This window comes from Schistocerca cancellata, chromosome 2 (genome assembly GCF_023864275.1).
Source record: "Schistocerca cancellata isolate TAMUIC-IGC-003103 chromosome 2, iqSchCanc2.1, whole genome shotgun sequence".
NCBI classification, from domain to species: Eukaryota; Metazoa; Arthropoda; class Insecta; order Orthoptera; family Acrididae; genus Schistocerca; species Schistocerca cancellata.
In genome coordinates, this window is record NC_064627.1 from 702,438,147 (window position 1) to 702,461,315 (window position 23,169).

At 40.0% G+C, this 23,169-nt stretch overlaps 1 protein-coding gene across 1 annotated transcript; it reads right to left on the minus strand.

Moving 5' to 3' along the window:
• Positions 1 to 646: 646 nt before the first annotated feature.
• Positions 647 to 21,231, minus strand: LOC126162486 (ankyrin repeat domain-containing protein 39). The gene is made up of 3 exons (XM_049919029.1): positions 21,111 to 21,231; positions 19,284 to 19,403; positions 647 to 3,851 (listed from the first exon to the last, which is right to left on the minus strand). Exons 2-3 carry the CDS (start codon positions 19,378 to 19,380, stop codon positions 3,418 to 3,420), a joined length of 531 nt encoding a protein of 176 aa, XP_049774986.1. The 5' UTR covers positions 19,381 to 19,403; positions 21,111 to 21,231; the 3' UTR covers positions 647 to 3,417.
• Positions 21,232 to 23,169: the final 1,938 nt, after the last annotated feature.

Genomic DNA, 23,169 nt, shown 5'->3' on the forward strand with positions numbered 1-23,169 from the left:
TTTTCATGTCTACACATTTATTTCTCAACAAAGTCACCCTGGAAACTAACATTTCTCCCAACAAGAGACCAGTCTGTTGACACCATCACTATAGAACGCTTAACTTTATTGACAGAGCCATATAACCTCACTTTTGCTTGCACTACTTCCTCACTATCAATGTGAAGTCCACAAAAGTGTTCTTTAAGCCAGAAACCAAGCAAAATCAGAACTGTATGGAGAATGATCAATGACAGTTAACCCAAGGTGTCGGATTGTTGCAGATCCTGCAGCACTCTTGCATGCCAATGCTGAAGGGGAGAGAGCTCCATGTGTGGATGAACTCTTCAAAACTCTATTACAGCACACTGTTTCTCACACACTGACGTACATGGTTGTACTGCACACCATCACATTACATGCAACAATTCGGAGCCCTCTAGCGGCAGAGGGCTGCAAATATGTAGACAAGAAGAATAAAGATGTAGAATGTTAATAACATGTGTTTTATTTAAAAAGCTTTAAGAGTTGTTTGCAAATGAAAAATATGGAGGCATTACTTTTCAGCACTTTCTTATAAATAATGTCGATTTGCAAGTTCAGACAGAATTGTAAGAGAGACTACCTACACTTTAAGTTAACATTAAACACAAATAAAACCACAAAATTTAGAGCCTCAGATATTTTATTTCACAAATAAATACTAATGAAAATGATTAACAGCACATATGTTGACACACTGTAAAATTATAGTGCAGAAAAGTAATTGTATTGCTTTTGGAGAATTCCTGTACTATAACTTACATCATTTGAATTAGAATGGAATATTAACAATAACAGAAGAAAGATTAACTAGATCTTCAAACTCTTTAATTTCTCTCAGAGTAGGACAAATGTACACAAATTACCACATCAGAAGTCTGCCTTCTAATATTTAGTTTAGCTTTAAAAATAATCTTATTTGTGGTCATTGTGACAAATAAATTAAGATTCTTGCTTAATGGTATTTACTACTACTACTACTACTACTACTACTACTACTACTACTACTCAGAGCTCTTCTGATAAGCATATGATAGGAGATAACAAGTCACAAGAACAAAAACCTCACAGATTAAAAGTCTCTCCACAGGAAAGTAAGGTATTGGTAGTAAAAACAGCACATTTAATTTTTTGCAACAAGCAGAGACATTAGCTATTCATTTACTTTATTAATGTTTCTACCCAGATCTTCAACATATTAACACATGAAACAAAAGAAATATTTATTTCAGTAATGACATTACGGTGCATTATACTTTTAAACATAAATAATCAGTGTTAATAACTCATCAGCACAGTTAAGTATTGTCAACCTGTTGAAAACTGAACAGCTCTGTTTGTGATTTACAATGTGCTTCAGTAGTACCACAATAAACTCTATCATATACAACTAACCAATAATAATATATAATTTTTCACTTAGGAAATAAATGTTTGATTAGGAACAAAAAAATCACAATCCACTGAAGCTAACTGACACTAATATACTAAATTTATTACTAATGAAATTAATTTTAGCAATGCTAATATAGTATCAACTTAAATAAAAAACATCTAAGAATAGTCACAGCATTGCATTTTGGTCCACAAGCAAAACCCTCATACTATTTAATTGCATTTGCATAGGTGGTACTTTATTATTTCAAGATCTGATTTTCCTTTAGCAATTAAATGGCTTAAATGGTATGCACATTTTTCAAATAGGAAATAATAATAATAATAATAATAATAATAATAATAATAACAATAATAATATATGCAATGGGACTGTTAGGAGGAGTGATAAATGCAACACAACACTTAGCAAGTTGCACTATGAACTCATTTCACGAATCATTTTACCAACACAAAAAAGCTGTGAACACCTGTCAGGAAAAAAATCATTCTGGCGTGTTAACTGAATCCTTCCCATGTACACAGCCTTTGTGGAACTGATGCTAAAAATATATCATCTTGCAAAGAACAAGGAGAAGACAGGAAACTGATTTTTCTACAAGGAATAACACTGGAAATTATCACTAAAAACTACTCAGTAGAGCTCTTTAACAGCTGTGTTCTCTGCTATTAAGCCACACAACAAAACTGACCAAATGCCCAATGTACTGAACAACAACCAAATTTTGATCTGGTAACATTTTAGCATTTAATAAAGTGAACACTAAATTCTCTGGTTTTAACATCAAGCACTAGTTTTGGCACTGTCCACTTCTAAAAGTAATGTCTATGTGCTATTCAGCCTTCAACATTATTAATTTGTAATACTGTATGTGAATTTGCCAGTGCCCTATAGCTGAACAGAATTACTTTTAATTTCAGTGTATGGCATAAATCTGTGCCAGTGCCCTAGAACTGAACAGAATAATTTTCAATTTCAATTTATGGCTTACATTCGTTTAACTACTTGTATAGCCAAGATTCAGTTACTTTTGCACAAATCTCTTTCGTAAATGTGATCGTCAGGAATAGAAAGTGCCTACATATGTAATCACTGCATAATATCTTGTTACCATAAATAGTTCAAAACAGAATGTCAACCGTTATGCTCAAACATTAAATTTTTTTTTAAAAAGGATGTGGTGGATTTTTATGTCAGAAGTGCACTAGTGTTATGAGACTAGGATGGAGCAGTTTTTATTGTGGAAACAATAAACAGATGGTAATCCAGATGGAATCAGGGTTCATTTTCCAAGCCCCACAGACAGACTCGGGTTTTAATGTAATCAAAATAGTAAGCAAAAAGGCAGACCAGAATTAGCACATAATTAAAGCAAAAGCTGGCAAAGAAATGAAGTTGTTTTAAAGATATCAGTTTATATGACACTTACTGAAGATTCGTAATTTCTGTCAACGTAATTGTAATAGTTTCATCCAAAAACTTTCACTTTACACATTTTTTATACTATGAAAATTACAACAGTGTCAAAGCAACTATTTTAGCACTGTATATTACATGTAAATATGTGAGAAAAGTATGATTAAGACTATCAAAAATGTTAAAACTTACATGGTGGAGGAAGATAACCGAACTAGAGAAATAGTGGCAAACAAAGCTACAAAACTAACATTCATATCAAGGCTGAAAAGAGGAACAAACGAGACAGTGAAGCTGGATATATAAAACAATGGTGACACAACACGAAAATGATGCTTTTCTATCACGAATCCATACTTTGCATCTCTAGCTGCAACTGCTTCTATTAATTGATTAGTGAGGAAGTGTTGTAAAGGTACTAACTTGAAATTTCAAATTACGATCAGTTCTTTCAACAGTTCAATTTTCCAGGAGTTGTCACAAGCTACAAATTATTTCATTTCAGTACTTGAAAAGACACACAGTAAATAGTGTTTTAATGTATTCTGATAAAGAGAATATTGCTTCTCTTTTTATTGTTTCTTTTATAAAAAAACAGAAAGCATGGTCTGATCCTTAACACATTCAACTGCTAGGCGCCCTTTAATATCTTTCATGTTGTTTAACTGTTTATTATTCTTTAACAGCAATTCTGCAACATCAGAATGTCCTTCCTCTGCAGCACGGTGTAAAGCTGTTCTCCCATCTGCATCAGTAACTGCACTATTTGCCCCAGCTTCCAATAACAGTTGGACAATATGTAGTTTACCAGATGCTGCTGCTCTGTGTAGAGGTGTAGCTCCTCCAGCACGTGTCTTTGTGTCCAACAACGCTCCAGCTGCAATAAGTTGTTGGCATATGGCAGCATGTCCAGCCCGTGCAGCATAATGTAGTGCAGTGTAGCCAGCAGAGTCTCTGCTATCAACAGGGACACCGCGCTCTAAGAGGTTCTTTACACGAGACATATCACCATTCTGGGCTGTCAGAAAGGGAAATACGCAATCTTACTGCCAACAAGTAAGTGTATCATTCTGTACTACAAAATAACTCAATAACTTGCATAAAGTCAACACATTTGTTAGTATATCATTTCACTCAATGCATTAATTAGCACTGACCACACTGGTACTTTCCAGCCCCACCCCCAACAACCCACAAACTGATATGATTTTTTTAACTATGCAAATGATTAATAATATGAAAAGTATTTTATGCACTTTTCTTTTTCAACTCTGAAAAGAGGTGGGATAGGGATAGAAGTGAGGTGCCTGAGCAGCAAGTTCGGATTCGTTCGTGCAACATTACTAAAAGGAGGAACAATACCCAGAAGTAATGAAGATTAAAATGTTCTATATCATTAAAATTGAAATTGCTTTAATGAGTACCAATTGCACACAATGCTACATTCTGGTCCATTACAATTATCAGTTTATATATAGATGACTGAACAATTGCAATGTGACTCCCCATGAGCTGAGATGTTCTCATAGTCACTTACAGAAGCACAAACCCAAAACACAGATAGACAAAGATTTCTTAATATCACATTTCCAAAAGAAAATACTCTTTACCATACAATTAAAAAAGAGGCATACACAAAAATTTGGACTGAAATAAATATCAAGACAGTAGGCCTCAGTGCCCCAAGATGACAGTGGCCATATATGCCATTTGTGTATGTTTGTGTGCTTCTACATCTAATTAATGCCCATTCTATGTGGTGATACACTATCATTATTCATACTGTTACTATGCCAACTCGGATTTTCCACTGCTTGATTTTTCCTAGCAACTTCTCTTTCATACCACAACCCGGTGCTGTTTCCCTTTGTTACCATTATCTATCACACCACTTAGTGTCCATCCTCTTTCTTTCCTTCTTTCCCTGTCACCTCACGAACCACACAGAGTTTTCACTGGCATACCAAGCAACCTGTGATGCACCAGATCTGTCCTATAGCAAAGGCCTTGCCAGTGCACAACACACAGCAACAGGCTCACACTGCATGGACCATCCTGGACCTCCACACCGATCCAACAACCTTCCTTCACCAATGTGTATTTTCACAGGTATTCCTGGTCCTGCCTGCACCACATACCTAACAGACTCCCCCTATATTCATTCACTCACAAGACTGACCTTACCCAATCCATTCACACATTATGCCTCACTCTCTCCACCCATATCCAGCCAGAGACCTACACCTCGCACAATTACCATTATCTTATTTTCATTTATATTCTGACTCTGATTGTGTCCCACTTTCATGTCTATTTTGTTTTCATTTCAGTTTATTGTACTTCATGTTGTTTTAGCCACTTATTACTATACTTCATCTGGTTTCATCTTCCTAGACATTCTACGTATTTGTGTGTGTTTTTACCTTCCAATATGGTTTCTTGCTGCTTCCTTCAATGCCAATACAGAAAAATTTTCCTATCGTTAGACTGAACCTAGCCTCATATACATCTCCTACATTGTTGCCCAGCTCAAGGAATCCCTCCAAATGGCCACACCATAAAAGTACTCATCTCTGGTGGCGACCCACTCTTCCAGAATGATCTCTATCTGATCAAGTTCTTTCAGTCTACAGCCCTCACCAACCTAGTCCCGTAGAACAATATAAATCAGGCCCAAAACCTCTTGGAGGTGTATGTGAATGGACCTCGAGGAGAGGTGGTGATGGGATGGACTCCAGTTAAGATAGAAGCAATTGCATGCCAGCTGCAATCGTTAGCCCTGACCTGGGCCGCATATGCGGGTGGTGAACCATCGTGATTGGGAAAAGAAGGCGGTAATTAAGATGTTCTGGAGAGCTACCAATGTGTGTAATGTAACTGGCGAGCAGTTGTGCACGTCTGATCTTCACTGGAGGGACTCCAGCCTCCACCAGTACACTTTTCACTGGACTCATCCTAAAAGCTCCTGTCCCTAATCGAACTCCACAATGGTGCAATGGGTTGAGCAAACGCAATGCTGAGGGTGCTGCCGAACCATAAATCACACTCCCATAGTCAAGCCGGGATTGAACAAGGGTTCTGTAGAGCTGCAGCAGTGTAGAGCGATCTGCAGCCCAGTTGGTGTTGCTCAGGCAGTGAAGGGCATTGAGGTGCTGCCAGCATTTCCGTTTAAGCTGACGAAGATGAGGAATCCAAGTCAAACAAGCTTCGAAAACCAAACCTAAGAATCAATGTCTCCACTATTGTCATTAAGGTAAAGTACTGGTTCCGGATGCATGGTATGACGTGCCGGCAGAAACGCATGACTGATGTCTTCATGGCAGAAAATTGGAAGCCATGGGCTATAGCCCATGACTGTGCATTGTGGATCGCTCCCTGTAGGCGAGGCTCAGCAACACCAGTACTGGAGCAGCAATAAGAAATGCAGAAGTTGTCTGCATCAAGAGAAGGTGAGACACAGAGGGCCCAACAGCTGCTGCTAGACTGTTAATGACCACTAAAACCAGAGAGAGACTCAATACAGAGCCCCGCGGGACTCCATTCTCTTGGAGATAGATAGAACTATGGGAGGCACCAAACATGGACACGGACAGTACAGAGCGACAGGAAGTTTTGGGTAAAAATCGGGAGCAGGCCCCGGAGACCCCACTCATACAATGTGACAAGGATATGATGTCGCCGGGCCATGTCATATGCCTTACGTAACTCAAAAAAGACGGCAAGCAGGTGTTGGCACCTGGAAAAGGCTGTTCGGATGGCAGACTTGAGGGACACAAATTTATCAGTGGTACAGTGACCTTGGTGGAAGCCGCCCTGACATGCAGCCAGTAGGCCACGTGACTCCAGGACCCAACCCAACCGCCGACACACCATACATTCCAGCAGCTTTCAAAGAATGTTGGTGAGGTTGATGGGCCGATAGCTATCCACATCAAGCAGCTTTTTACCGGGTTTGAACATTGGAATGATGGTGCTCTCCCGCCATTGCGATGGAAAGATATCAACGCACCAGATTTGGTCGAAGATGACGAGGATTTGTTGCTTGTAGTCAGATGAGAGATGTTTAATCATCTGGCTGTGGATCCGATCAGGTCCAGGAGCTTAGTTGAGACAATATGCAAGGGCAATGAGCAGCTCCCACTCTGTAAATGGGGCATTATAGGATTCACTGTGACGTGTAGTGAATGAGAGGACTTTCCCTTCCGCCTGCCGTATGAGAGTGCAAAAGGCTGCCCCCTTGCAGAAGCTTGAGCAAAGTGCTCGGCAATTGTGTTTGCATTAGTAGATAACACGCCATTTATGGTAACACCGGGAACGCCTGTTGGGGTCTGACATCCGAAAATACGTTTGATCTTCGCCCAGACTTGGGAAGGTGACATATGGCACCCAATGGTCAAGACGTATCTCTCCCAACACTCCTGCTTCCGTCGTTTGGTAAGGTGGCGAACGTGGACACAGAGCCGTTTAAAGGCTATGAGGTGCTCCATTGAAGGATGCCATTTATACCACTGTAGACCTCGCCGATGCTCCCTAATTGCTTCAGCGACTTCCGGCAACCACCTAGGGATTGCCTTACGCTGGGGGCACCCTAAACAGCAAGGAATCGCATTTTCTGCTGCAGAAACAATTGTTGTAGTCACCTGCTCAACCATCACACCGATGTTACCATGTGGGGGAGATTCAACAATGACAGCAGAGGTGAAAGTTCCCCAGTCCGCCTTGTTTAAAGCCCACCTGGGCAGGCCTCCATGTGCCTGATGCCGGGTCAGTGATAGGAAGATGGGGAAATGGTCGTCACTACCACACAGGTCGTCATGTAATCTCCAGTGGATAGATGGGAGACATCCTGGGCTGCAAATTGATAAATCAATGGCTGATTAACTACCATGAACCACACTGAAATGTGTGGCTCATGTCTTGGCCAGTAAACAAGGTGCCACCCCACATGGGGGTTATGGGCATTACAATCTCCCAAAAGTAGGAAAGGTTTAGGGAGTTCATTAATCAGTGCAGCTAATACATTCAGGGGTACTTCATCATCTGGAGGAAGATACACATTGCAGACAGTTATTTTCTGTGTCATCCTTATTCTGACAAACACAGAGTCGTTTGAAGGAGGCAAGACTGAGTTCAGGATATAAACGCAAACTCCACCTGACACTCAATTTTAGTCTCTACGGTTTCTGTAATATCCCTTATAGCTGCGGAGGGCAGGGGTCTGCATTGCCTGGAACCAGGTTTCCTGGAGGGCAATGCAGATAGTAGGTGTAAAGCTGAACAGATGCCATAGCTCAGCCAGACAGTGGAAAAAACTGCCGCAATTCCACTGGAGGATGACATCATTGTGAGACTAGGAAGGCATGGAACATTCAATGAGGCAGTTTATGCCTCAGACTCACCTGCTGCCACCGCCTTATTGCCTGAGCAGTCTACATCCATTGTGTCTGAGGGTCTGGCAAGACATGGTCCTCAGAGGATGCCAGAATCTCCACCCCATCCTGAGGGTCTGGCGAGACATGGTCCTCAGAGGATGCCAGAATCTCCACCCCATCCTCAGATACAGAGCTTGTAGGTAGCAGTGGTGTGAGTGCCACTGCAATTTCCTTGGTCTTAGGGGTCTTCTGTTCGGATTTCTCTCGCTGCTCCTTGGGTTTCCCCGACTGGGAGGACTTCACTGGCTCAGTCTCTGGGACTGAGGATGACCGTGAAGCCCTACGACACCAGCTGCTTCTCCAGCTTAGAAGTGGGGACAGACGTTCCCGATGGTTGGGGTGGGGAATGTTGCTCTTAAAGCATGTGGTGCAGGAGCAACAGGGAGGGAATTTCCTCCACCTTTTATAAAGGGGGCAGGTGCAGTCTTCTAACTTTGAGAGGTGACTAGGATTGGCAGAGCTGATGGTGCCAGAGCTGTTGTAGTGGCAGTGTAAGACAATGTCATATGTACAGGATGCAGGCATTCAAATTTTCTCTTAGCCTCAGTGTAGGTCTTGTACTCCACGACTTTCCTTTCTTTCTGGAGAATCCTGCAGTATGGCAATCAAGGCGAATGGTACTCTCTGCAGTTGACACAGATGGGAGGCAGGGCACATGGAGTATTGGGATGTGATGGGCATCCGCAATCTCAACATCTGACGCTGGAAGTACAGCGCAAAGACATATGGCCTAGCTTCCAGCACTTAAAGCACCACATTGGGGGAGGGATATAGGGTTTTACATCACAGCGGTAGACCACCACCTTGCCCTTCTCGGGCAATGTATCACACTCGAAGGCCAAGATGAAGGCACCGGTGGCAACCTGATTATCCCTCGAACCCCGGTGGACACGCCAGATGAAACGTACACCTCGCCACACTAAATTGGCACGCAGCTCATCGTCAGACTGCAAAAGAAGGTCCCTGTGAAATATGATACCCTGGACCATATTTAAGCTCTTATGGGGCATGATGGTTACAGAAACATCCACCAGCTTGTCACAAGCGAGTAACATCCGTGACTGAGCAGAGGATGCTGTTTTGATCAAGACTGACCCAGATCTTATTTTGGACAAGCCCTCCACCTCCCCAAAGTTGTCTTCGAAATTCTCAACAAAAAACTGAGGCTTCATCGTCATGAAAGATTATCCATCAGCTCTCAACATACAAGGTACCAGGGCAAATAAAATCTGCTGCCATCCTTAGCCTGACGTTCCTCCCATGGTGTGGCCAGGGAGGGGAACGATTTGGGGTCGTACCTCTGTGCGTTGAATTGAGCTCATGAACGCTCAGAGACTGCTGGTGTTTCAACACCAGCAAGAGATGATGGACTACGCTTCATCGCATGTCATCCGCCCGGATGCCACCCACTCCGAACAGGGTCCCTCCCCATGGGTGCCACCTAGCCACAGCAAAGGCCACCTAGCAGGATGGTCATTGCCGGGAGTCCCGATGCCCCAGGGTGACGGGCATCTACTCCTTGGCATATGTGGGGAGTTAACAACGCAGGCATCAGCAGAGCGATCCCTGTGTGGTCAGGAGGCTACAACCAACACGGTACGTGGCGGCCCCACCACAATGGACTGGCTACCGAGCTGGATATCAGGTGCAAAGAAGCCCATGGTCATTATCAATGCAGAAAGCGACATTGCATAGTGCACGATGGAAAACACACTCAGGAAGGTGCCCTCAGCCAAGAGATGGAGTATGGGCAAGATTGAAATGCAACAATGAGAGAGTGGGATAAAGATCTCTATGCACAATGGACACGATCCACCATATAAGGCGCCCTTCCCCAACTGGCTCGCTCTTTGGGAAAATTCTGAAGAATGGAGGTCAAACCCTATAGGAGACCATCACATCAAGGCCAAAACATATGAGACTCATTTTAGTCATCTCTGACGACAGGCAGGAATACCTCGGGCCTATTCTAATCCCTGGACCCACACGGGTCTTGACAGTATCACTCATTGAAAAATTCCTGTAGTAGTTGGTGTTAGAGCTGCACATTTTTTTGGATTGAAGTCGGCTGTTAGGTACACCTGCTTAACCCTCGCATCATCACATTACCAAGTGGGGTGTTATGACTACCCCAGGTTGATTTTTTCCCTATAGTAATGTTATCTGAAGGGCCACATATGCCTGTGGTTTCATGACTTTGTACTAAAATGATTGATGTTGAATTCACTCACGACTGTAATTTTTTTGGCTTTATCATTGTTATTCAAGTCATTTATTGGTGGGATTGTGAGACTACCCCGCTTGGTATGAAATGTCTTATTTTCTTATTTGTAGAAAAAGAAGATTTTGGAAAATATATCTGACATTCATCTTCTTTGTTGAGTTTTTTCCATAGATTCAATGTTTGTTATTGTTGCTGGTTACTACTGTTGAGTTGAATTTGACATTGATAATGAACTGAATGAATATATGGAACCTCTTGACAAAGACCATGTCATAGCTTCAGATAAAGCTGATGATGAAATATCAGAAGACATTACACATTCACATGAACAAGTAGTAGTAGTAGTAGAAGAAGAAGAAGAAGAAGAAGAAGAAGAAGAAGACACTGGAGATTTGTTTGTTTCTATAAGTGGACTACAATTTTCTAGTGAACCACCAAAAGATGGGTGGCATTGACGTCGCAAGATTTTGAACGTAACACCTGGCCCAGTGAATCATGGAAAAACAATCAAAACAATAACAGAGTAATTTTGATTATTTATCTCACCGGAAATCATGAGCATCATTGTAGAAGGAACGAACAGGGAAGCCAAACGAGTAATTTCTTTGTGGAACACAGCTCATTCTTCAAACAAAACGACATGGAGAGATACAAATGCAACTGAAGTGTACGATCACACAAATGCTTCCGATCTGTGGGGAGGTAATGTTGCCTTTTGGCAACCATTCTTTTCTGCTGCCATGTCATGAAACTGATTTTTGTCTATACTGAAATTCTTGCGATTTGATAACAGACACAAGAGCACAGAGAATTGAAGAAACCAAGGAGAAGCTACAAGCCATCAGGGTAGTGTTCGACAAATTTCAATCTAACTTGTGCAAGAACTTCTATCCTTATGAATACGTGACTACTTATGAATGATTAGCAATGTACTGAGGAAACTGCCCTTTTAGGGTTAATATGAAGAGCAAGCCTGGCAAGTAAGGCATTAAAATTTGGGTTTGTCCTAATGTGAAGACATCTTACTTATTATGGATCCAAATTTACACAGGAATGGTGGACAATATTCAGGAAGTGAATCAAGGGCAGAGAGTTGTTTTGGATCTGATGGAACCATTTCTGAATAACGGTCATGGTGTAACAACTGATAATTTTTTCACCAGTTTTCCACTGGCTGCTGAACTACTAAAACGAAACATGACATTGGTCGGTACCTTGTGTTCCAATAAGAAAGCTATTCTGACGGAATTCTTGCAAAACAGAAAGAGAGAAGTTCACTCTTCAATGTTTTGTTTCACAAATGACTTGACCCTAGTTTCCTATGTTCCAAAGAAGGGAAAGGCAGTAATACTACTCTCTACTCAGCATAATGGGAGACAAGTGAGTGGTGAAGAACGTGAACAAAAAACTCGAAATCATACTGCACTACAACAAAACCAAAGGTGCTGTAGATAATAGGGACAAAATGACAAGAGAATACAGTTGTGTTAGAGGAACGAGGTGATGGACACGAAGAATCTTCATGGAAATGATAGATATTGCAAATATTCTGTACACTCAAAGAATTCCTGAATGGCAGAAGAATAACTGAAGCTGATGTAAAACTCTTCACGACTGAACTGGCATTTGGACTCAGCAAAGGCAACATGGAAGAAAGAGCCAAAAATATCAACTATCTTCATAAAGATGTACAAGATGCACTGAAAGCTTGTGGTATTGCAATTCCTACAGCAGTGATCCAGACCCAGTGTTCCAAGCTACCAACACCATAACGATGTCAAGATTGCAAGAGAAACGAAGATCGGAAAAACAAGATTCTGTTGTGTAATGTGCAAGAAATTGTTAATGTGAAGTGCATGCAGTGCAAAAATGTACTTGACTGAAAAGTTGAAAAAAGTCTTGTGTTATTTTACTGCAGTGACTGTTGAGATACATTGATTATTAATTTTCTGTTTGTTGAGTACTGAATTTAGTGGAAGATAATAAAATTTTTTTGTACTTTGTATCTGTGATCTGATTAAATACTTGTAATAAACTGAAAAGGTGTTTTTCAATACTAAATAAACCCATTCAATGGAAATAACGAAATCTGAGAACAAATATTACAATAAAACACAAAACTCTTTTGGGGTAGTCCAAATACCCCACTTGGTAAAATAGAGGTGTGAAAAAGGTTGGTAACGGGAGGGTTAAAGAAGTCCCTCTAACTAAGGGCTCACCTTCAGAGGATGACATGTTTCCAAGTAGAGAAGGAATTAGCATATTTCATGAAAATATAAGATGTATTAGAGATAAAGTTAGTTAAATGCTTATAGATGTTGACTCTGAAATTACTGGTATATCAGAGCACCACTTAAATAATTTGACAATTCAGAGGCTTCCTTTACCAGGATACAGATTAGCTGGCTGTTTTTCAAGGAGTTCCTTGTAGGGTGGAGGAGTGGCTATGTACATAAAAAACAGAATACCATTTGAGTCCATAAATGTATCATGGCACTGCACTGAACAAATATTTGAATGTTGTGCGGGGGCAGTTGAATTTAGTGAAACTAAACTTCTAATTGTTGTTGTTGTTTATAGGTCCCCTAACTCTGATTTCAGAGCATTTATGCTAAACCTAGAGAGGGTTCTTGATTCACTTTGTACGAAGTACCAGAAATTAGTTATATGTGGCGATTTCAATATAAATTTTGTATATGATGGTTCAAGAAAAAGGATGTTGGTAGAACTCAAATTCATATGATCTGATGCAGATTGTGTGTTTTCCAGCTAGGGTGCAGGGGAACAGTAGCACAGACATAGACAATATTTTTTCATTCTTCATTACTAGATGGGCATTCTGTTAGTAAAAGGGTGACTGGCCTTTCAGACCATGATGCACAAATCTTAACACTAAAAGGCTTTAGAGTACCCTAACAAATGCCACATTTAATTTTAAACTATGTAGGAAAGTTAATCCAACAACAATATTTTAAACCTTGTCAAGGAACAAGAGTGGCAGGATGTTTATAGTGCCGATACCATAGATGATACATACAATGCTTTCCTTAAAACAATTCTCATGCTCTTTGAGAGTTGCTTTCCATTACAACGTTCTAAGCAGGGTAATAGCAGTAATAGGCAGCCTGGGTGGCTGACTAGTGGGATAAGGATATCATGTAAAATTACGTGGGAATTATATCAAAATGTTAGACGTAGTCACAATCAAGCTACAGTAGCTCATTACAAACAGTATTGTAAGGTACTTAAAATTGTTATTAGGAAGGCTAAGTTTATGTGGTATGCAAATAGAATAGGCTAATTCACAGGATAAAATGAAAACCATATGGTCAGTTGTGAAGGACGTGTCTGGTCAGCAGCTCAAGGTGGTTGATATAAAGTCAATTTGCAGTAAAAATATTTCTGTTACTGATAAATCAGATATATGTACAGCATTGAACAACCATTTTCTGAGCATTGCTGCTAAATTAAACAAAAATTTACTTTCTACAAAGAATCATATAACTTTCTTGGCAAATGCCTTTACGAGATTGATGTCTGAAATACTCCTCAGCGATACAGACAAGAGGGAGATTGAGTCGGTAATCAAATCACTGAAGACTAAGGACTCTCATGGTTATGATGGAATGTCTAGCAGAACATTAAAGTACTGTGCTGCACATGTTAGCCCTGTATTTAGGTATATTTGTAATTTTTCTTTATGAATGGTCAGTTTGCTGAACGAGTAAAGTACTCAGTAGTAAAGCCGCTTTATAAAAAGGGAGAAAGGAATAATGCAGATAATTTTAGACCCATTTCTATGCCATCAGTATTTGCTAAAGTTTTTCAAAAGGCTGTGCATGTAAGGATAATTGATCATTTTATATCACACAATTTGCTATCAAATGTACAGTTTGGCTTTAGAAGTCGTTTAACAACTGAAAATGCAATATTATCTTTTTTCTGTGAGGTACTGGATGGGTTAAGCAAACGGTTTCGAATGCTACGCATATTTTTTGATTTAAGTAAGGTGTTTGATTGTGCTGATCACAAAATATTGCTCCAGAAGTTGGACCATTACAGGATACAGGGAGTAACTCTCATTTGTTTCACCTCTTACTTTAGCAACAGACAGCAAACGGTCATTATTCACAGTGTTGAGAATGGCTGTGATGTGGGGTCTGAGTGAGATACGGTCAAGTGAATGGTGCCCCAAGGATCAGTGTTGGGGCCACTCCTGTTTCTTATTTATCTAAATGATATGCCCTCTAGTATTACAGGTAACTCTAAAATATTTCTGTTTGCTGATGACACTACCTTGGTAGTAACGGATGTTGTGTGCAACATTGGCTAGGTTTCAAATAGTGCAGTTCATGATATAAGTTCATGGCTTGTAGAAAATAAATTAACGCTAATCACAGTAAGAATCAGTTTTTACAGTTTCTAACACACAATTCAACAAAACCTGACTTTTACTTTCACAGAATGGGCATATGATTAGTGAAACTGAACAGTTCAAATTTCTAGGTCTTCAGATAGTAAACTGTTGTGGAAAGTCAACGTTCAGGATCTTATTCAAAGACTTAATGCTGCTACTTTTACTATTCAAACAGTATCTGAAGTGAGTGATCGTTCAACACGAAAATTAGTCTACTTTGCTTATTTTCATTCACTTATGTCATATGGTGTTAGATTTTGGTGTAACTCTTCCCATTCTAAAAGGATATTTTTGGCTCAGAAATGTGCAGTTCAGGCAATAAGTGGTATAAGTTCACAAACCTTTTGTCGACCCCTGTTCACAAGTCTGGGTATTTTGACATTGGCCACTCAATATATACAGGGTGGTCCATTGATAGTGACCAGGCCAAATATCTCACAAAATAAGCAACAAACGAAAAAACTTACAAAGAACGAAACTCGTCTAACTTGAAGGGGGAAACCAGATGGCGCTATGGTTGGCCCACTAGATGGCGCTGCCATAGGTCAAATTAATATCAACTGCGTTTTTTTTAAATAGGAAGCCCCATTTTTATTACATATTCATGTAGTACGTAAAGAAATAGGAAGGTTTTAGTTGGAACACTTTTTTTCGCTTTGTGATAGTCACAAATGTATAAATACGTGGTATCACGTAACATTCCGCCAGTGCGGACAGTATTTGCTTCTTGATACATTACCTGTGTTAAAACGGACCATTTAACAATTACGGAAAATGGTCGATATCGTGTTGATGTATGGCTATTGTGATGAAAATGCCCAACGGGTGTGTGCTATGTATGCTGCTCAGTATCCTGGATGACATCATCCAAGCGTCCGGAACGTTCGCTGAATAGTTACGTTATTTAAGGAAACAGGAAGTGTTCAGCCACATGTGAAACATCAACTATGACCTGCAACAAATGATGATGCCAAAGTAGGTGTTTTAGCTGCTGTCGCGGCTAATCCATCCATCAGTAGCAGACAAATTGCACGAGACTCGTGAATCTAAAAATGTCAGTGTCTACATCAACATCGATAGCACCCGTACATATTTCTATGCACCAGGAATGGCATGGCGACGACTTTCAATGTCGTGTACAGTTCTGCCACTGGCCACAAGAGAAATTACGGGATGATGACAGATTTTTTGCACGCATTCTATTTAGTGACGAAGCGTCATTCATCAAAAGCGGTAACATAAACAGGCATAATATGCACTATTGTGCAACGGAAAATCCACGATGACTGCAACAAGGGGAACATCGGCGACCTTGCAGGTTAATGTATGGTGCAGCATTATGGGAGAAAGGATAACTGGCTTCCATTTTATCAATGGCAATCTAAACGGTGCAATGTATGCTGATTTCCTACGTAATGTTCTACCGATGTTACTACAAGATGTTTCACTGCATGACAGAATGGCAATGTACTTCCAACATGATGGAAGTCCAGCACATAGCTCGCATGTGATTGAAGCAGTATTGAATAGCATATTTCATGACAGGTGGATTGGTCGTCGAAGCACCATACCATGGCCTGCACGTTTAACGGATCTGACGTCCCTGGATTTCTTTCTGTGGGGAAAGCTGAAGGATATTTGCTATCGTGATCCACCGACAATGCATGATAACATGCGTCAGCGTATTGTCAATGCATGTGGGAACATTACGGAAGGCGAGCCACTCGCTGTTGAGAGGAATGTTATTACACGTATTGCCAACTGCATTGAGATTGACGGACATCAGTTTGAGCATTTATTGCATTAATGTGGTATTTACAGGTAATCACGCTGTAACAGCATGCTTTCTCAGAAACGATAAATTCACAAAGGTACATGTATCACACTGGAACAACCAAAATAAAATGTTCAAACGTACTTACGTTCTGTATTTTAATTTAAAAAACCTACCTGTTACCAACAGTTTGTCTAAAATTGTGAGCCATATGTTTGTGTTTAATACAGCACCATCTATCACAAAGCGAAAAAAGTGGTCCAACTAAAACATTCATATTTCTTTACGTACTCCACGAATATGTAATAAAAAATGGGGATTCCTACTTTAAAAAATGCAGTTGATATCTGTTTGACCTATGGCAGCACCATTTAGTGGGCCAACCATAGCGCCATCTGGTTTCCCCCTTCAAGCTAGACAAGTTTCATTCTTTGTAGTTTTTTCGTTTGAAGCTTATTTCATGAGAGATTTAGCCCAGTCAAGATCAATGGACCACCCTGTATATTCCTCACTATCTTTTCTTGTTAACAATATTAGCTTATTCCCTAGAATAAGCAGCTTTCACTCAGTTAATACTCGGCAGAAATAAAACCTGCATTTGGATCTGTCTTCCTTAAGTCTTGTGCAGAAAGGTGTGCAGTATACCGCTGCATCCATTCTCAATAAGCTACCACTCGAATCAAGAATCTTAGCAGTGATCCATGCGCTTTCAAGTCGAAACTGAAAAGTTTCCTTGTGGGTCACTCCTCCTATTCTGTCGAGGAGTTCCTTGAAAAATTAAGCTGATTCTTGTTGTATTGTTGATTGCATTTACTTAAACTTATGGACTGGCTTTTTGTGGATTCGTGAGCATTCATTTTTATCTATTACTTTTATGTTGTAATTATGCTGACATGTTCCATGACCTTGGAGATTTGCTCCTCAATTTGGTCCTGTTGTTGTTGTCTTCATGCCTGAGACTGGTTTGATGCAGCTCTCCATGCTAATCTATCCTGTGCAAGCTCCTTCATCTCCCAGTACCTACTGCAACCTACATCTTTCTGAATCTGCTAGTGTATTCATCTCTTGGTCTCCCTCTACGATTTTTACCCTCCACGCTGCCCTCCAGTGCTAAATTTGTGATCCCTTGATGCCTCAGGACATGTCCCACCAATTGATCCCTTCTTCTACTCAAGTTGTGCCACAAACTTCTCTTGTCCCCAGTCCTATTCAATACCTCCTCATTAGTTATGTGATCTACCCATCTAATCTTCAGCATTCTTCTGTAGCACCACATTTTGAAATCTTCTATTCTCTTCTTGTCCAAACTATTTATTGTCCATGTTTCACTTCCATGCATGGCTACACTCTAAACAAATACTTTCAGAAACGACTTCCTGACATTTAAATCTATACTCGACGTTAACAAATTTCTCTTCTTCAGAAACACTTTCCTTGCCATTGCCAGTCTACATTTTATATCCCCTCTACTTCGACCATCATCAGTTATTTTGCTCCCCAAATAGCAAAACTCCTTTACTACTTTAAGTGTCTCATTTCCTAATCTAATTCCCTCAGCATCACCCGATTTAATTATACTACATTCCATTATCCTCGTTTTACTTTTGTTGATGTACATCTTATATCCTCCTTTCAATACACTGTCCATTCAATTCAACTGTTCTTCCAAGTCCTCTGCTGTCTCTGACAGAATTACAATGTCATCGGCGAACCTTAAAGTTTTTATTTTTTCTCCTTGGATTTTAATACCTACCCCAAATTTTTCTTTTGTTTCCTTTACTGCTTGCTCAATATACACATTGAATAACATCGGGGAGAGGCTACAACCCTGTCTCACTCCCTTCCCAACCACTGCTTCCCTTTCATGCCCCTCGACCTTTATAACTGCCATTTGGTTTCTGTACAAATTGTAAATAGCCTTTCAATCCCTGTATTTTACCCCTGCCACCTTTGGTCCTATGGAGAATAAAACTGTCCACTCTATTCCCCCTCATACTCCCACCTTTGATTATATCCAATTAAAATAAATTTGGAATTAACATTTGCAAGTCAAGCAGTAGAGACTAGCTGCTAACCACTTCTAGTTCATTCCCTTTGTTATTGTTCTCAAACAATGTCTTGTACACATACTACATCCACCTTAGTCTCAGAAACTCCCTCCTGCCACCCTACCAAATCCAGAGCCTCTATAGACCCACAACATGATCAAAAACCTGTCCTCCAAACGCCCCATTCCCAAAGTAGTATGAGCCCTTTCTTGTAAGAACCGAGTCGTGCCTCAGTGCCAAAGATAACACTGGTCATGTGTGTCAGTTGTGTGTATGGATTTTTCTAAATCTGAAGGAGGACTGTGCCCAGCTGCTTCATCCAATTTTAAATGTGCAAGTCGGCCACCCAACACCAGCTCTATAACGTAAGTACCAATCTATCCTAGTTCATATTATTGTGAGTCTATCCTGGATGTCTCACTGTTTAATTATCTCTTTTGTTGTATCTCCTGTACATAACATGCAACAAAGTCAACAGCATAAAATAAAATAGGAACATTTAGTAAACATGTCATTCAAAGAATAAAGGCAGACAACAAAATGTTATTTCCAAACCTGGAGACCATAGTCCTCTTTCAAAATCCAGTTCATCCAGCGTCTGATACACTGAGGGCGTCACAATGTTGTGAGAATGACAGTGAGACTGCGACATCTTTTCAGATACCAAGAGTGTACCTGTGCACAGAAAAAAGGACGAACAAGAAGAAAAGAAATTCTAATTAACTGACAGATCCAATACATTACATCTCTTTAGCTGTGAACAGTGTCTATGATTTACGACCTTTCTAATTTACATCAGTTTATTCATTATAAGAGTCAAAGAGTTTCCTTTTTCTGAACTGTTTTACTTCTTTTCAGCGCATCTTGTGGCAATTTATAATGGACAATATAACTTTTTTCCAGACACGAGTCTTCTGACTGGATTGACACAGCCCATCACAGATTTTGTCTTGTGCCAACCTCTTCCTTTCAGAGCACCTCTTGACCCCTATATCCTCAATTATTTGCTGGGTATATTCCAATCTATTCCCTCCCCTACAGTATTTAACCTCTATGGCTTTCTCTAGTACCATGGACATTATTACCAGATATCTTAACTCAGGCCCATCATCTTGCCCCTTCTTCTTGTCAATGTTTTCCATACGTCTCTCTCCTTGCCAATTCTGTGAAGAACCTCATTATTTTTTATCACACACTATCATTACATCACAGCAATGTTTCATATTATTAACGACTTCTCACTAAATGTTGCCAGATTTGTTTGCAAAACCCTTAATTAGAAACAAATTCATACCAAATAGAAACTCACTCTCTCTAACCTCAAAAACAAACTCAATGAAACAAGAGTGAAAGCACTGACAAAAATGAACTGCTTATATTCATTACTGTTGATGGCCTCGTTTTCAATATTCTTACGTGGCCAAGCCAGAGAGGCCTTATAATCATACATTCTGTGCATGGCCATAATCTGTGACATTGTAAAAATATATCTTTGGTTTTCTTTATTATCATTGGTACTGTGTCACTTTTTGGTTCTAACAAAAAGAGAAATTTGTGATTCTCAGCAAAACAAAATTGCCGATGTCAACTCTCAAACAGATTATCAATTTTCAACCTAGCCTACACCTTGCACTACACTACAGGGACCAATTGAAGACCTAGCAACACAAACCACCACAACTAAGATTTCTGTACAGGCTGTATCACAATTAGTGGCAGCCACTTGGGGCATAAGATTGAGACAACCAAGAACATGGTTGTATACAATGCCATCACAACTGGCACAGGTAACAGAAAATAAGAGAAAAAGGGGTCTAGGGAAGCTTGTGTTGAAAAATGTTCAACAACTGACTGACTGGTACAGCTCAGTACATCACACATTCAAGCTTACAGGAAGGGTCCACTATAATACTATAACCAAATCTCTGACTTGATAATGTTTATATGCTACTTGGTTTATGTCATAATATTTTGTTGTATATTAAAAATGAAAAACTCCAGTAAGCATCTAGTAATTTAACTATTAAAAAAAAAGCCTTAGAGAGAGAGAGAGAGAGAGAGAGAGAGAGAGAGAGAGAGAGAGAGAGAGATGGTTCTAGCACACGTTCAATAAGACATTTATATTCAAGCATTAAGAACACGAGTCAACACAGATGGTAGTGTTTATAGTCACATAGTACAGTTCCACCTCTCCCTTACAATGTCACAACAAAGCTGAGGAAGGAGAGAACACTAGCCAAACAGAGTGTTATACAACAAGGAAGAGTTAACAATTGTTGACACACACAACGTTTGTATTAGTAAGCTGACAATATGTATACTGAACAACAGAATCACACAAATCTACAAAAATTTTAAGCATGCGAAATTTTACATACTCACCATAAAGCAAAAAAAAATAAAATTGGTCTAATGTTAGAAGAATGGTCGATGCAATGTCCAAATTGGGTTGCTTTGAGCACCTTGCCCACAAGAACTGACAATTCTGTAACCAAAATTTCTTTCAAGAACATTCAGCACTTCGATTGGTGTGTGAGTAAAAGTATGACCATCTTGACCCACACGTCCACCGTATATATGGAGTTTAACTTGTGCTTTGGCTAGCTCCTTTTGTGTTAGACCAAAAACTTTCGTTTCTGAGCCATCTGCGTTACCTTTCACAACAACATGCGGCATATTTTACACTTCACGCTGCAATGTCCACACAATCTCTGCTTCTCCAGTACTGCATACAACACGGTAGCCCAATTCGCTCAACGAATTTATTACGTGAATAGGTGGACCTATGAAATAAACGTAACATTTTAAAGTAAGTAAAGGCTATCAACGTAAATCTAAAACTGATGTCTACTACATACATACTACGCAATATTAACACACAATAATGTTACGTAAAGTGCATCCTAGTCGTACTCCTCTACAGAACAGAACACTGTAAGCAAATTAATGTTGATCCTCGTCATCATAACAAAACGCTAATAAAAATTTACGAGTACTCCTCCTCAGAGAATATAAGATTTTCATTTGAAAGTGATGCAAAACGCTCACCGTGATAAAGCAGTTTCCATTTCATGAAAGCAAACTGTTGAGTTGTATTCCAAAATTATCTAGTCTTATTATGACACTGCCTGATCTTATACCAGTAAGAACTGAATGTTCCGAAAACATATTAAAATTACAATTGTAAGTTATTACAATCCATTCATTACCAGTTACGTCAATCAATACTTAGAAGTGAATACACACCTCTATTCCACCAAATACCAATTTTGATTACAACTTAACAAAAACAACAACTATCCACTCTCTGACAGCCTTTCAGCACTTCAAGCAAAGATGTTACACTACATTCATAACAAACGATACCGCGAATCGATTGTAATGGGAATCTACCCACAAATTAAAAAAGGCCAATCCACTGCTGTCACGTCACGTCACGTCAATTCGCTTAGCCAGTACCGAACGCTGATAGTAAAGTTATGAATCACCATCCGCAATACGAAAAATCTGAGTAAAACATCCGAATTTGGGAAGCAACAACGATAAAGTTTATTACTGTCCAACGCAAACTTTATAACGTAAATTCTGGTGGTAAAGTGCTGAGAAATGAAACAGCATTTCAAAATATCTACATTAACTGGGAAAATATATACAAACACATCATACAATATTTATAAAGGAACAAACAGAACCTATTTCCCTTGTCCATTATGTTTTTTTTCCCTTACATAGAAAACTGTATTTTTCTCCATCATTAGAGTTACTTTTGCACTTAAAGTGTTGTTTAATTAAAACAGTTTCATCAACTTATTTCTTATTTATATCCAGTGTGGGCGTCAGTCCTGCTCTGATATAAAACGTAATTAATTTTTCGCTTTCGAATATTTAACCTCACATATTGAAGAACACTCGATGGGAAAAATATCCAAATCGTCATGGAACAACTGTAATTTGCCACAAAAACAAAACATAACACTAAAATAAAAATCAAGAAGACAGAAAAAGCACAAAAACCACTACTATAAAATTAGTGAACGCAACAAAAGTAGGTTAACTTCCGATGTTAGCACACATCGACATTGTATTCTGAGCCGAGATGCAATGGCGTGCTACCGTAGCGACGAAGCGAAGGGAGTGGCGGATCGCTGTCCGGCAGAGCTCGCTCTGTTTGCGGCCCCATCCGGCCCCCCAACTACAACGACCCGATAGCGCGTTTTGACGACGAACAACGGCCTCCCGTCGATGACTGTCGCGGGGATTTTGGACATAGGAGGGCCACAGACCCCTCGCCCACTTCCACCAAGACCAGAGAAGCCGCTGACGGACGACCTGTGGCCGAAAGCAGCAACAGCGCGCCGAGCGATCCCAAAAATGGGGGCCCAAAAGCCGCAACTGAGACAGACAAGAACCTCCAATTCGTGATGGGGTTCATCTGTGGACC